Raw genomic sequence first — 16033 nt, 5'->3', positions numbered from 1 at the left:
ATATCTCTACGGGTTACGGGGCAAATTACAGCTCTGAACTAATTGTGGTTTCTGTTTTACAGGTGTTTGAACTAAGTCAGGTGTGAAATGGAGCCTGTTGAATGTCGAGCAGTGATCCGCTTTTTGTATTTGAAAGGACGCACAACAAAGGAGACTTTTGATGAAATGAAAGAAACTTATGATGATAATGACCCATCATATGACCTTGTAAAACGCTGGCATCGTGAATTCAAACATGACCGGAAGTCTGTGGAAACAGCTCCCAGACCTTGTCACCCCCCTTGTGCCATTGATGAAGGATCTGTCCGTCAAGTTGAGGCTGCCATTTTGGAAGATCGGCGCATTACTATTCGCCAAATAGCCCAAGATGTCAAGATTAGTACAAGTTCTGTGGAAACTATCATTCATGACCATATACATGTGCATAAGGTGTCTGCCAGATGGATTCCCAGGTTGCTCACACCATTCCAGAAGCGAGAACGCGTCGAGTGCTCGAGGATGAATTTGGAGATGTGCCTAGAAGGTGAGTCAAAGTTTTTAAAAAGACTGATTACACAGGATGAAAGCTGGGTCCATCACTATGATCCAGAGACCAAAGCCCAGTCAATGCAGTGGAAGCACTTGGACTCACTACCTCCAAAGAAGGCAAGGGTGAAGCCCTCCGCTGGCAAGGTCATGCTCACAGTCTTCTGATTTCCTGGCAAAGGGTACCACAATTACAGGAGCCCATTATGCTTCACTTTTGAGGAAATTAAGGGAAGCTATCAAAATCAAGAGGCGGGGCAAGATCAGCAAGGGTACCCTCCTCCTGTAGGACAACGCTCCGGTCCACAACTCGCATGTCGCCAGATCAGAAGGACAGGCGTGTGGTTATGAAATTCTCCCCCATGCTCCCTACTCCCCTGACCTTACACACTCTGACTTTCAGCTCTTCCCAGCCATGAAGTTGTTTTTGAAAAGAAAGCGTTTCCCAGATGATGCAGCCTTGATTTCTGAAGTCATGTCGTGGTTGAAGGACCAATCTGGGGTGTTCTACAAAAACGGTCTGCAGAGCTGCATCAAACGATGGGAGAAATGCATGACTCTGGGTGGTTCCTATGTAGAGAAAAACTAATAACACTGCCAAGTTTTGTTGCTCTACTGCTATGGGAGGTGGGTCAAGGGTATTACTTATTGCACGCCCCTTGTATAGTATGCATTGCCAAGACCTTTTCCGATTCAATACAGCGGAAGCATAGACAGTATTCCTTTTTTTAGATGGAATCACTGACGGTTTATCTAAAATCGGATCCACCTTTCATCTTCCACTGCGCAAGTGAGGGTTAGCAGATCAAATATTATAATGCATCCTGCTGTTGTGTGTTTCCATGAATGCGCATTGTTATTGAAATATTTGACATTTTAATAGAGAAAGAATGTTAGAAGATAAATATTTAAAACAATGAGAGTTACTTCAGAAAAATAAACAAAGTATTTTTGAATGTAGGTTTACCTAAAATAAAATCGTTACAAATAGTTTGAAAGCCGGTTGGTATAATATTTACAGTTAACAATAATTAGCATGATCTTTGAGGTAAGGTTTACGTAAGATGGAACACGTAAGATAGAAAGAAATACGTTTTGATATATACAGATAAACATAAGTCAGTTGGTTCAATTCGAGCCACTGGGGATATTAGCTCGGGATAAATTTGTCTCTTGGGGTAACGCGTTCATACCTAGATATAGAATCTGGGAAAACGTTTGTAAACTCTGAGTGAAGAAACAACTATGTGAAAATAAAGTTGTGAAAAATATATCCTCCTATATGGTATTCCCTCGGAGGTAGGCATCTTCACTTACAGAAATAGCAGTCGGGAAAAGCAATACAAGAAGTTATGCCTACCATTTTGCTGGTGTGCCAAGCAGACATGGATGTCTATTTGTCTCTTTGTTAAAGGATTGTATCTAAAATGTTATTTATTACGTTTGTGAACTATATGTATTTGAATGTACAAACACACACGCGCAGAAGATGAACAAAAGATTTTATACATTTCAAGAGATACGTTCGATGTCTGTTTACACGTTATTGAACGCCGTATATACACTTAAAGGCGAGGGCGGTATATTTATACATACATTATAAAACTGTACACATACAAGACGATACTGCCGTAACATGCTAAATATACATTTAAAGAGACCAGTGGCATCGTGTGTGTGTGTATATATATATATATACATATATATATAGAGAGAGAGACAGAGAGAGACTGACACACCCGTATATATGTATATATATGTTTGTGTGTATGTGTCTGTGTTTTTCTGTGTATCTGACTGTGTGTGTGTGGCTTACAACATTGCACCGTCTTAAACTGTTACCTCTGCGCGCGACCCGAGTCGAAAAAATTTTCCTGATGATTCACTCGAAATCGTCTCCAATGCGGTTCCTCTCGAAAATTTAATGCTTTGGTTTCGATTCTAGCTTAAGGTCCCCGGGTATATTTTTAAATGTTAGAAATCATTACTATATATTAGATATAATTTAATAATCAGCAGAGAATTGGCTCTATAATAATAAATACAAGATCCGCATGAATTAAAATATCAAATTAAAGCGTATTTAAATTGCGCTTAAATATGACGAGTGACCTGCTAGTATAGTATAAATTGAGCTTATCTCTCTGTATGCAGAACAGCCTCTACCAGACTACCTTATCAATATTTTTTCTACAGATTTGAATCTTGACATATGAAGTATTCGGATCTGTGGAACAATTCAATTTGGTTTTTAGATATAGAGATAACTGCTAAGGAATAAAACTTGAAAATTTGGAATTTAGCAGGCTTAGTTTGATGCTGTACGCATACACAAGTATACCTTTATACGTTTAATTGCGTTAATTTGTCATGTGTGGTTAGCTCGGATGGTAAAGAATTCCGTTAAAGAGTAAAATGTTTGGGTTTCGATTCTAGTTTATTGCATCTGAGTCATTTTTTAAAACTTTTGAAATCTATACTCTAGAGAGAGTATAATGATTCATATAGGATTGGCTGCATTATAATAAATATGAAATCTGTATGAATTAGTATATATGACAATCTATTTAGCTACCAGGCAATGCCGTTTTGCCTGCTAGTTAGTCGTAAATGTCAAATAATCTCAAGAGTGCGTGTTCAATGTATTACACTTTCATTTCCCCTTCAATTGTAGTCACAATCATTATGAAATTGTTTTTAAATAATATAGAAACAATTTTTTTGTCCAACGCCAATGTTATACATATTTTCAATCGTCCACAATAATATTCAAAATCTGATTTGCAGCACAGTTTTTGTCATCAAGCTGTAAGCTAGTTGCGTTCGCCTTCTTTCCCATTTCTTAATATCACGTTGACAAGAAAGTTCTCGTGATTTTAAACTTTAATTCAGATGAACATAGCTCGGCTCAAACAAACATTGATCGAAATAAGCACCACCAAGATCAACACATTTTTGCCGACGCAAAGCAAGTGTATTTATGCAAGTAACGCAAAAATCTTGCGTTCTGGTGGCGATGAAGTGGCTGAAGGCGATTTTTTTTATATCGCTTAGGTTTTTGAAGAATTTCTCACGCAGAAAGTTGTCGAGATGCTTGAAAAAGGGGTAGTCAATAGTTGAGAAGTCTGGAGAGTATGGTGGATAAGGCAGAGTTTCGTAGCCCAATTCGTTCTACTTCTGAGGGGTCGGTTGAGCAAAGTGTGGTCGGGCATTGTCATTCAGGAGAATTTGGCTTTTTGTGTTGAATAATACTGTGCGTTGATATTGACGTTTCTGATGCATTTCATCCATTTGTTGACAGTACTTTTCCTTTGTAATGGTTTCGCCTGCATAAAAAAAAACTGTAACGTATGAGACCGATCGCAAATCACCATACAATCAGCATGACCTTCTTTTGGTGCCACTCTGCTTAAAGGAAGAGTTATGGAGCTTCGTTGGCGCTAACTACTGAGCTGAGTGTCATAAAGAACCCACTTTTCATTGCAAGTCACAACCCAGTCGAGACACGGGTCGTTCTTGTTGCGTAAAAGAAAGAAGGATAGCGCTTCATAACGGCGTTTTTTTTTATTTTGGTTGTCGTGCATTCGTGAAGCACCAATTTGTTAAATTATTTGTCTTTTATAATCTCTCAGAAGTGGTTTGAAATCGTCGTATACGTTACATTTATTTTAGAAAGAAGTTCTCGAACAATTGTGCTTGGATTTCGACTAAGGCTCTTAATTGAATGTTTTTAACATCCGATGGCCGACCACTACGTTCATCAAGACTCGAAATCGCCATTGTGCTGTGCGCTCAGTGGTTGTTTTTTGGTCAAATCCTTCGTTTATATGGCTAACTGTTTAAGCAGCTTTTCGGTCTAGCTTTACTTGAAATAAGAAAATTATGCGAATTTGCTACTGTTTTATCTCGTATTCAACGTTTTAAAATAGTCATAATTGTTTTAAACCGATAGTAATTTAAACGATTAATTAAGCGAAAAGCGGTCTTATAAATGATATATAAATTAAAGGTATTGTAACAATAACTTATCTTAAAATGAAAATACAAAATTCTGTATGAATTTTCTTCTCAACCCAATAACACAATTTCGTTCCTACATGTCTACCTATGAAAACCATAAAAGTCAGACAACACTGAGTCGCCCATGATTATCATTTAATCCTAATACAATTCAAACCAAGTAAAATCAAAGGTACTCGGTTCGACACGTTGACAATTCAGATAATAGACGAAAATATTTCACTGGTCACGTAGGAATATATAATATCATAGTAATTTGTCTAATAATGAACAAAACTTTGATAAATGAATCAAATCACATTTATGACCTACCAACAAACCATTGCACAACGTAACAGCACCTTTCAAGCGAATGTGGTTCCAGCTCATATCCAGTGTTTCGATACTGTTATTGCTACCTTCAATAAAAAAAAACAATAGAAAACAATTAACAACATTGTTATATCACCCGTATTAGAAACAGATATAATATTACATCACATTTTAATTCTGGGTTGAAAAATAGTATAAAAAGAGAAAAAATAAATGTTTAGTTATTTTTAACAATGTTCACATATACTATGAGCCTGGACACGGCACCATCTTTAGAAAGGATGTCAACTAGGAGTTCTCACGTAGGAGGTCAATGACACAGGTTTTATATACAAGTTTTCCTTCTCTTAGATGGATTACCTGACAAGGTCCGCAGGTCCATCACACTGAAAGAAGTAGCTCCACGTCTGGGTTCTAGACCTGGAATTTTTTCACCTCCTCTTGGGAAGTTAATATCAACTTAAAAGTAATTAATATTAGATTGACGATAGATTCCCTCTCATAATTAGAAAAGAATACAGGCATAACGCATGGAGAAAAAACTAATTTGGTTTTAATTATTTGGTAAAGGAAATGATTTAAACTAAGGTGACACACAATATGGTTTCCGTTCTGCTAGATGTAAGCAGATGTGCTTACAGTTATATCTCATATGATTAGCGAATCTCTCAAAGAAGGCAACCTTTCTAGGGCAATTGCACTTGACATATCGAAGGCCTGGGCCCAACTTTCTTCCTGATCTACATCAATTATCTTCCAAATAACATCCTTACATCATTCGTACACATTTATGCTGATGACATTACCATCTATGGTAGCACATCTAAAACAGTAAACGACCAAGTTCTCTCTGATTCTCTCCTCTCATCTTGAGCAAGTGGTACAATGGGGAAAGAGGTGGCTTGTTACTTTTAATGCATCTAAAAAACAGCTTTTATCTTTACATCATTAACGCTCTGATCCCCATCTGGCATCAATTGAAATGAATGGCTCTCGTTTTCGGTAGGCCCCATGTTTTGACAAGCTTCTGGATTTGACCTTTATTCTTGATCTGAAATGGAACACGTACATCAAATCTGTTGCCAAGGCTGCTGGGAAAATGTGAGATCCTTCTATCGATCCAGTAGATATCTCACTGCGTATGCAATTCTCTATCTATATAAGAGTCAGGTACGTCCAAGGATGGAGTACTGTTGCCACATCTGTGCAAGAGCTGCTAGAAATGACTTGCCCTTCCTTGAAAGAGTTCAACGTAGACTTCGTAGCCTCATAGATGTTCTTTTTTCTTCTCTGCAACCTCTATCTCAAAAAAGAGATGTTGCAACTTTGTCTCTGCTTTATCGTTATTTTCATGGCAAGTGCTCGACTGAGCTTCCATCTATGGTCCCCCTCGCCAAACTTTCACAAAAAAACACTCGTCTAGCTGAAAACACTATCAATAATTCCTCCCACTCTTTATCTGTGCCTAAACCTAAACGTAGATTCCATGAACAAAGCTTCTTTCTTAGAACTGTACGCCTATGGAATTGTCTTCCGTTTTCCTGCTTTCCAGCTGACTACAATCTGATTTTCTTCAAGTCCAACGTAAACAAGTTCTTGATGAGCCGTTCCACGTAAGTTAACAAATTTACCGAATTTCCATTACTAACGATTACTATATTGTCCAATTGACACTCTTAACCCTTGTATCTGGGCCTTGATAAGTGGTGATGCCTATATAAAAAAAAAGGTTAAGCGACACATAAATAATGAAGCCTGAAGAATGAATTCCAGTTGTTGGGAGGTGGATGCGGTCCAGTGGTTAACGACACGGACCGATGACCTGGGTGTTGCAAGTTCGAATCCAATATGTTTCATAGAAATCAATTTCACTTGGGATGTTGGCAACCTTCTCATGTACGCCCTGTAAGTACCAGTGCCTTTCTAGAAAAAATAATTTTGACTAGAAAATTATCGAGGAAACCACTGCCAACAATAAAATGTTTGGATTCATACGATATGATGATGATTCCAGCAGTTGATATTTACATAAACGATACTTTTGTGACGAAATGTGACTTGAGTTATTGTAATATATTTAATGATTTTGTGCGAGGTTAGACAAATTCCTTGCGTCGCATAGGGAATCAATTGATATTTGTATAGCTAAGAAATCGAACAGCTGCTTAAATATGGATGGTGAGAAAGAAGAAAATAATCAATTCCTAATCGCATTAACTGATAGAAATCCCTGTATGCGTATTATGTATATTTATTTTAAAAGGGTACGTGACAAAACTAGAGGGGGACGGACTTAAAAACAAAACTAATCATGAGAAATGGGCGCGATTACATTTCCGCCAGTTGACTTATTTTTTTCTTTAGTGGCGTAACAGACATCTGAGGAAACACACACACACATAGACTTCTTATTTTGCTTTTTTTTAAATTTGAATTCTTAAACAAAATAAAATTGAAACTGAAAGGATTTTTCCATTACAGCAAAAACGGAAGTTCGCAATATTTTTCACAAAATCGGTTTCGGTAGTTATTTACTTGCTTTCCAACGCAACAGTGTGTGACACAAGGTTGGAAGATGGGAAAGGTCAAGTTAACCCTTCGAGAGAAGGAGAACTCTGACTAATCTAAACTTTTCTGGACTGTCTTGTCTGCATTTTCCGGTTATGGCGCCTCAGGCAGTAAGCAATGAATTTACTCTACCCGAAATTCGAAACGTAAGACCTGTAAATGTGATCATTTAGATACTACCCAGTCAATATACCTCAGTCCGATAGATAATAGGCCACATAAATTGCCTAGAACCTATCGGAGTGATTGCCTAGAACGGACTATCAATTGATATTTTTAATCAAATCTCCCGCAACTGATGCAGAGAGACAACCGCTACACTATAAAGAAAATGGCGCGGATATCATCCCAAAGATTCGGACGATTATATATATATATATATATATATATATATATATATATATATACAGAGGTAATAAGAACGATCCAATCAGGTACCAGAATCGTTATATAAAATATACCGAATCTCTTTGAATTTCACAGTCATAGCTTTTCATCTTAACAGGATAGAAGGGCCGTTGATTAGCCTGACTGGATTAATACTATCGTTATTTCCCAGGAATTCTTTACAATTCAAAGGTTTTCTGATTGGATTGATGCTGCTAATTATTTTTTTGCTTGAGACAACTTCATTTAGTATTCGCAACAATGAAATTATTTCTATGTAAAACAGTTTTTGATAATTTTTCTAACATATGAATTGCTCTACACTCAATATGCACCAATATGGCGGCGGAGAATAAAGAAATACATTTATTTGATGCATAAAATAATATCTAAAATCAAGCTGGCTTTATAGACGGGTTGCGTATGGAAATACTTTTACTTGCACAGGGTCCGCCAAAAGTAACTATATTTCATCCTTTTATTTCAACGTAAAATATGGAAAACAGAAGAAATATACCACTGCAATATAAAAAACTAATAAACTGTACAGTAAAGTTGTTTTTGCAACGAAAAATATAATATTTTTAAACATATGTTAGGTGACTCCTATGTAAAAACACAAAACAAAATGTGCGCTCTTTATGGAGCGCAATGAACTTTACTAATTTGTCAGAACTGCATACATTAGTGCTTAGCTCTAATGACACATTACCAAAGATAGTACAAATGTCTGGCTTACCTATTATATAAAAGACCCATTATATAAATGACCTATTATATAAATGACCCATTATATAAATGACCTATTATATAAATGACCTATTATATAAATGACACATTACCAAAGATAATACAAATGTCTGCCTTATCTTTTATATAAATGATCTATTATATAAATGACACATTACCAAAGATAGTACAAATATTCGCCTTACCTATTATATAAATATATACGATTTCCTTTTTAAAATCAAATAGAACAAATGCTTAGATGAAAAAAGTTACAAAGAAAATGAAATATATTGCATATGGCTGACCCTGATAAAGCAACAAATGTTCTTCACTATCAATAAAAAGAAATATAATATACTTACATAGAGCTTGACCAATATATTGGCATCCTGTTTCTTCTAATTGGTTATGGCTGAGATTTAACCAAATGAGCGCGTCATTACTCTGCACATATAACAATAAAAAATACTATTAGCAAGCAAATATGGTTATATTATTTTCATCCACGGATATTAGAAATATATCTATTAGATAAGACAGATTTTGTTCAATTTTCTAATCATTTTCCATGCTAGGTTTTCACTAGCTGTTTCAGACAATCTAACAGACACGTTTTTTGAAAATTCAAACTGTTTCTTTAAGTGTATTGGCTTGTATCTTTAGGTATATTCGCCAGGTAGTTTTGAAATTGTTTTTTTATGATTTCGGCTGTCTCTATAATTACGTTGTAGTTTCTATTAATGTGTGTATAAAACTTTTGTATTCTGTTATCTTCTCTCTCAGTTCTGTTTAATCCAGCATCATTAGGGATACTGACTTATGCTATGGTTACTACTTTCACATTCTTATTCCTATATCACCATGGTAGGTTTAATAGTTCCATTTTCTAGGTACGTAGATATAGGAATGATGTGTGGCTTATTTCCGATTGTTCTATCTGGTATATGTTCCCAGGACTTACTATACTTACGATAGTCAATTTGTATAGGAGGCCCAGTAAAAATATTTACACTCTACATTGTGTCACGTTGTATAATAAACGTCCATCAGCAGAATCTTACGACTGAACATCAAATGATTTCCACTCTCTACTTCTGTGTGGTAGAACTTGCCCTGCTCTCATTGCTGAGATCACTAATCGTTTTAAAAGCATTGGCCTTCAAGTCTTGATCTTGGACAGCGAATTTAATGCTGGTAATACTGAAGATATCCACTTTCAATAAATCTGCAGATCTTTCCTTATCTATGTATTCCTGGGTTGTTTATTACTTTCACAAAAAACACTCGTCTAGCTGAAAACACTATCAATAATTACCACCACTCTCAATGATTAAAAGATGACTGATAGGTCAAGCTTCAAGTATATACGCATAACAGCGTGTCATTCTGTTGTAACTGTGTTGTAAGTGAAAATTATTCAGTAAACAGGTAAATCCTTGTAATCTGTTAAAATGTTTAAGTTTGTATGTCCAACAGAAAGTAAAGTGAACGTCGTCATAAGAGATTACACTAACATAATCAATGAATGAATATAAAAGAGTATATGGTTTTCAATGTTTGTTGCTTTTCGACGTGTTTCTGTTCCCTTAATAAATGCTATTATACATATAATTATAACGATTTTTCATTGCTATAGATATCATGTGAGCTTTACCCTATGTCAATAACCGGAATAGTTTTATATACATAGACTAGATAAAGAACTGTGTTAACCAAGTCGTTTTGCCATATTTAGGTCCGTGAATTGAAAAATAAATGTTTCTATTTTTACCTTATTTTCAAAAGTTTATATTAAGACCATTCGTCATCTTATATTTCATTAATCATTAATATAGAAAAGCAGAAGATAGCATTGATTTCTGCTACGCCTGATACCTATAATTTCGCAAAGATATTTTAGAAGAAAATTTTTTTAATGACTTTATTCTTTCACCTTTCTTTTAAACAAAATGAAATTAAATGAACTGGAAATGTATTTCTTTCATATTTTTGATTAACATAGCCTGTACTATATTAAATTTATGGTCCTAACTTTTTTAAATAAATGTATCTGTTTGTGTACGTTTCACGAAGCTGAAAACATAATTTACCACCCTAAAAACGTACATACACAAACAAACATAAACCGTAAAACTATTACTGTGCTCTTTAGTGTATGTTTGAGAAATGATGGAATTTCATTAAAATTAAATAATCGAATAAAAAATATCAATTCTCGCTCATATTGTAAAACCAATATGAGCGAGGATTGTTATTTATTCTTTCAAGAGATATTAAGTTATTTTATGCAGGAAGGGGAAATAAAACATACCCTAACACTCACATTTACTGCGCCTGCTACCCATAAAACCGCTTACATTAAAACAGCAAATATAGAACAGGTGCAGTAATTTCATATATGAACACAGCCTTTCCTTTTTCTAATCTCTAATAAAATGTGTACATTGTAAACTCGAAAATTCTGCAGAACACACAAAAGATCTTATTTTAAATGTTTGCGAAAAATAATAATGCGCGTACGAACATGCAGTGCCTTAGAGTATTATTATTATTATATAAATCCATAAATTCTACTAATACTGCTGCTACTACTACTACTGCTACTACTACTACTGCTGCCGCTACTGCTGCTGCTAATACTACTACTACTACTACTAATGCTAATAATCATAATTTGGAACGATGTAGAGAAGAATAGCTTGGCATCTGCGCAAAGATGATACGCAAATTCGTGAAACATTCTATATTTTTAACTGCATCCACTCCCCCCAAAATAGTCGTGCTGGCATCGACTGACACCACACAAAATAGCTGAAGGATCAAGTATGGTGGAAATACCGAGAAGAGAACACTAATCAGGCCTCCATTGGATGAATGCCAAAAAGACTGGGACCTTAAGGAGGCTTGTTGCTCTCAACTTACAGTAAAGTCAATAGCAAGCGGCTGTTGCGATGATGCAAATTAATTTGCAAAGATTATCAACAGAGATAAAGGGTACAAGAAATCTGGGAAAACGTTGCCACTTGGACTTTAGGGAACATCGCAGATTATTGCCAGTGAGTGATTGCTGGTGATGGCCTGTATGAAAACTTCTAGTAAGTGAATAATAATGAATCAGCTTCAATAAACAATTCTGTAGAGGAATGGAATATATTATGAAGATTCTAAGGTATCGTAAACTAGCTAGATAAGAAACCTGGTGAGCAGCACAATTCGGTTTTAACTATGAAAAATAAGAATGAATATTAATTCATGTTTTATTTGCTTATTTGTTTAACATTAAGATTAGAGAACGAGACCTTATTAATATGCAAAAATACACGTGTAATTTGGCCAATTACGTAAGAAATTGGTGGTAATCGAAACGGACATAACTCTCCAAAACTTATGAATAGTATCATAGCATAAAATCATAGCATGTCAAAATCGTAATTCTCTGTGTGTTTATGTATGCCTTTATAAAAGACAAACGTTGTATTTTTAATTATGCAGTGGTTTTCTATTTCTTAACTATTACTAAACATAAGGGTCCGTTCTTTCAAGTAAACAATTAAAATAAACAGGAAGTAGTATGTATTCATCGCTTTTAAAAATAGAAACATCTATTAATGTGTGCATGTTTTCAGTCTTCCAAATTATATATCTCGCTTACAACGTATACAAAATGGTTATACGATATGAAACGTTACAATTAAAAATGTTATTGCGTTGAAGAGCCGGTAATGATTAAGACAAACGCGGTAGTATAATTAATAAAAATGTATTAATATATATTAGATTATTAAATATTTGTCTTATTCTGTGGCTACAACTGCCATCAATAACTTCCCCAATACTTAGTCGTAACTGTATTCATTGGGTCTGGGTAAATTCATTTTTTTTTCTGAAATAGTTAGACGATAACAAAAATAAAATATGCGGAATAGACTGATTTTATTTTTTTCGATCAGGATTGATAGTTTGGATTGCTTGGATTTTTCGAAGTGCTGTTCTCATCTTGAGTTTTATTCTCACAACTCGTACTCGGGAATCTGTCTGCACAGGATTCCATCAGAAACCCTTATTGAATTTACAGGAGTAAAAAGCTCTCGATCCAGAGTAAAAGTTTCAGGTAATTCGCAGTTAACTATTTGAAGTATCACCCACACTAATGATTTGATTGAAAGCTTTTCCGAACTCGACAAGATAAACCCGAACGTTTGAGGTTACATCGACAGAAATGTTTTGATAATAACAATGCAGATGAGAAAAATAGTCTGAATAATACAAAAACTACACAAGAAATAGACATTGATACAATTACCAATGAGCATTTTTTATGACTTGCAAATTTATTTTTACAGAAACTTTTTTTTTTCATTTTATGAAAATACTTCAATTCATTTCAGGAATAGAAGCACAAGAAGTTTTTTAGATTCCTTAGTGTTTTTAACTAACACGGATTACATTAGTATTACATCAAAAAAATTATAGGTTAGAATAGATAGGGCTTGAAGGAATCATTTATTTCCTAAATTAAATGAAGCGAGAAATTAACCATTAACAGAAAGTAAAAAGTTATTTCATGCGACCGTGAAAATATTATTAGTAGTAATAAAGTAAGGAAAGAATTGTTTTGTAACTAATATTTCAGAAATATCTATGAGATGTTTCTCTTAGTTTGTCTAACTGTTCGTTATTAATTTATCATTTTTATTTTCCTATCAATATGATACTTCTGTTTGTTTATCTGTTTGTCGTTCCATATTTTCTCGAAAACAAAATGGATGAAATTTTGTATGGATGTTTGTTATGATAAGCTTTACTATGGTATTTGCTCGATACACAGTTAAGTATTAATAGGCATTAATAGGGACTTGTCACCACAATACCACATTTACATTAGATTGCTTTTCGGATATTACTCGCCCGACCTAATTGAAATTGTGTATGGACCTTTGTTATGATAAAGTCCAGCGAACTAAGTATTGTGGTATCTGTATAATTCACTCATCATCATATCTTATCGCAATAGAAATTAACCCATCGCATGACGGTGCTATTTGCCTCCTTAAGGTCTTGGTTTGAGCAATGAGGACCCAATCGGCAATTTTCCCTCAGGTGGTGCATCGTTTGTACCTCTCCACATGGACATAAAGGTGAGGTGTCTATGCCCCACTTGTGGAGATTGTCTTTTGTTTTGCCTTCTTTGGCTCTGGCTCTATTTAGAGTCACCCAGTTTTTTCTACCAACGTTTGAACCCTGGGGGAGTGTTTCTTTTGGGTCTGGTAGGGCTTCATTTTTATTCCTGCTGTTATAGTCTCGCCATCGTTCCATCCTATAGGAGGCAGCTTGCCTGTGATCGATTTCCTCTATATTGATGAAGCTACTGCGAGATTTTAGTCTTTGTCTCACTGATTGGTGGCCAAGCTGTTTGTACCGTTCTATTCTGGTGGTGATATCTCGCCTGATATGCGGTGGTGGAATACCAGTTAGGCAGTATAGAGCTGGCAAGGGAGTTGGTCTTAGGGCACCAGTTATGGTCCGGTATGCCTTGTTCAGCTCTACATCAATTTTATGGGCATGGCATGATCTTGCCCATACTGGGGCACAATACTCACTGTTGGGGATTAATAAGGATTATTAGTTAATGCAAAAATGAACACCAATGCACCGTAATTCAACCATCAATTTGATATAAAACACTTATTCCGAGTCAAAACGTGTGTAGGTCTAGTATTCTAATAATATGCAATATTACTTGTATCCTATATCCTATAATATAATACGTTTCTCATATAGCTTGCCAATTTGAAAAAGTGAATGGTCAATATATTTATGAGATCGATTAAATGCTTTATAAAAAGCTTACATATTAAATTCTTTTCAGAACGGCTTTCTTGAATTGCATTGGATAATATATCAAACGGTGCAGGGTTTCTACGTTGTGCTTTTCTAATAACAAAAAAAATGTAAGATTTGTGATTAATTCTAAACCTATGTTATCGATACGAAGATCAGATCGAAAAGAAGAACGTATAATAACAGTATGCGTCCCAGGACTAACAAAATTAATTCTTCGCGCAGAACAAATTTGCACAATTTTATGCTCCTTATGAAGATTAAAATTAATATATAATGCTACTAAACCTTATGTTTATAATCCATATCTAACGTCGTCGTCATCGTTTTTTTTTTAAATAACTACACCTAGGTTTAAAATAGGTGAGATTACTTAGATATTTACTCTTTCCATGAAAAAAAACATACACAAAGGAAGTTATGAATCTAAGGTCAACTGTACCTTTGTCCTGAAAGAGTCCGCCGATTGGCTGATTAGAATAGGCACGGAGGAAACTAGGAAGTCGATTGGCTAACTAAAAATTAAATAGATGCGCATATATAAAAACGCGCGGTAATCACAAACCTTTGCATAAGCCTGACGAATTCTCACAAGAATGAAACGTGGAATATTCTGTGTAGCTTAATTGCCATATGAATTTTAAAACTTACTATATATATATATATATATATATATATATATATATATATATATATATATATATATATTAAGTAATGTGATTTATAATTTAAAATTTAAAAATCAAATTTTAATTAAATTAATTATCATAAGAAGGAACGACAACAAAATCAATTATCTGTACGATCGTTTAAGAAAACAATGCTTTTTATTGTGGTATACATCAAGTTATGTAGAATTTTTTTGGTAAGCAAGGTCTCCTCATCAGCAAATTTTGGAGGGTTTTTATTGAATTTAAAAGACACCATAAATAAACCTAGCATTAAAAGTAAGGCAGATGAATCTGAAATATTGAAATAAAAGGTCTGGATTTAAAATTTATAAGAAAATTAATATGGGTTAGAGATAGAAATAAGTAGAGAAAAATATATTTTTTTGAATTTACATAATAAATTGGCTTTAAAAATATATAGAGATATTTACCTTTTAATTTTTCTTTTTTTGAAATCAGGAACTGTGGTTAAAGTAGTCATTTAGATGTTTGCTATAGCTTTTTATCTTATTGAATGATGAATTTTAAAAAGGGGGACGCTCGTGCAATAAATTGTTTCCGTTAGCGTATTTTTGATTTAAAGACGCTACGGTTTATATATAGAGAGAATATTTTTATTACAAGTTTTAAGCGGAGATAATTGTCATGTTTTCTTGACTTTATTTATTATTTATTTGACGGGTGTAAGGGAGGTAATTAGTCTAACTTAATTTATTAAAAAAAAAATAAAAAATAAAAAAAAATAATAATTGTAATCTATTTTTACTAATAAGTAATTTTTAATGATTTAAGGTGGTTTATATTTATTAAATTTAAACCAACGTTTATGACTACATGTCAGAAGCTCCTGTCTTGAATTTAATAGTTTGGTTGTACTTTTTATATCTTCATATTTTAAAATTTTTAGGGTCTCTTTTGTACATAGTGCACAAAATTTATCTCCTGGTTTATATGATTTGCAAGTCTCAATTATTTGC

At 34.3% G+C, this 16033-nt stretch overlaps 1 protein-coding gene and 1 non-coding gene across 3 annotated transcripts in view; one reads left to right on the top strand and one right to left on the bottom strand.

The window, feature by feature from the left end:
• Positions 1–16033, bottom strand: part of LOC145286423 (uncharacterized) — a 117535-nt gene that overhangs the window by 59045 nt on the left and 42457 nt on the right. For both annotated transcript variants that reach the window (XM_080135342.1, XM_080135343.1), the window contains 2 exons: positions 8907–8988; positions 4858–4943 (listed from right to left, as the gene is read on the bottom strand). In XM_080135342.1, coding sequence (XP_079991468.1) covers positions 4858–4943; positions 8907–8988 — 168 coding nt within the window. The remainder of the gene's footprint in view (positions 1–4857; positions 4944–8906; positions 8989–16033) is intronic.
• Positions 11191–11295, top strand: LOC145286784 (U6 spliceosomal RNA). Its single transcript, XR_013869170.1, has one exon. It is a non-coding gene; the product is annotated as a U6 spliceosomal RNA (small nuclear RNA).

This window comes from Euprymna scolopes, chromosome 10, assembly GCF_053919585.1.
Source record: "Euprymna scolopes isolate OS-2025 chromosome 10, ASM5391958v1, whole genome shotgun sequence".
Taxonomy (NCBI): Eukaryota; Metazoa; Mollusca; class Cephalopoda; order Sepiida; family Sepiolidae; genus Euprymna; species Euprymna scolopes.
This window is presented reverse-complemented; position numbering and strand designations above follow the sequence as displayed.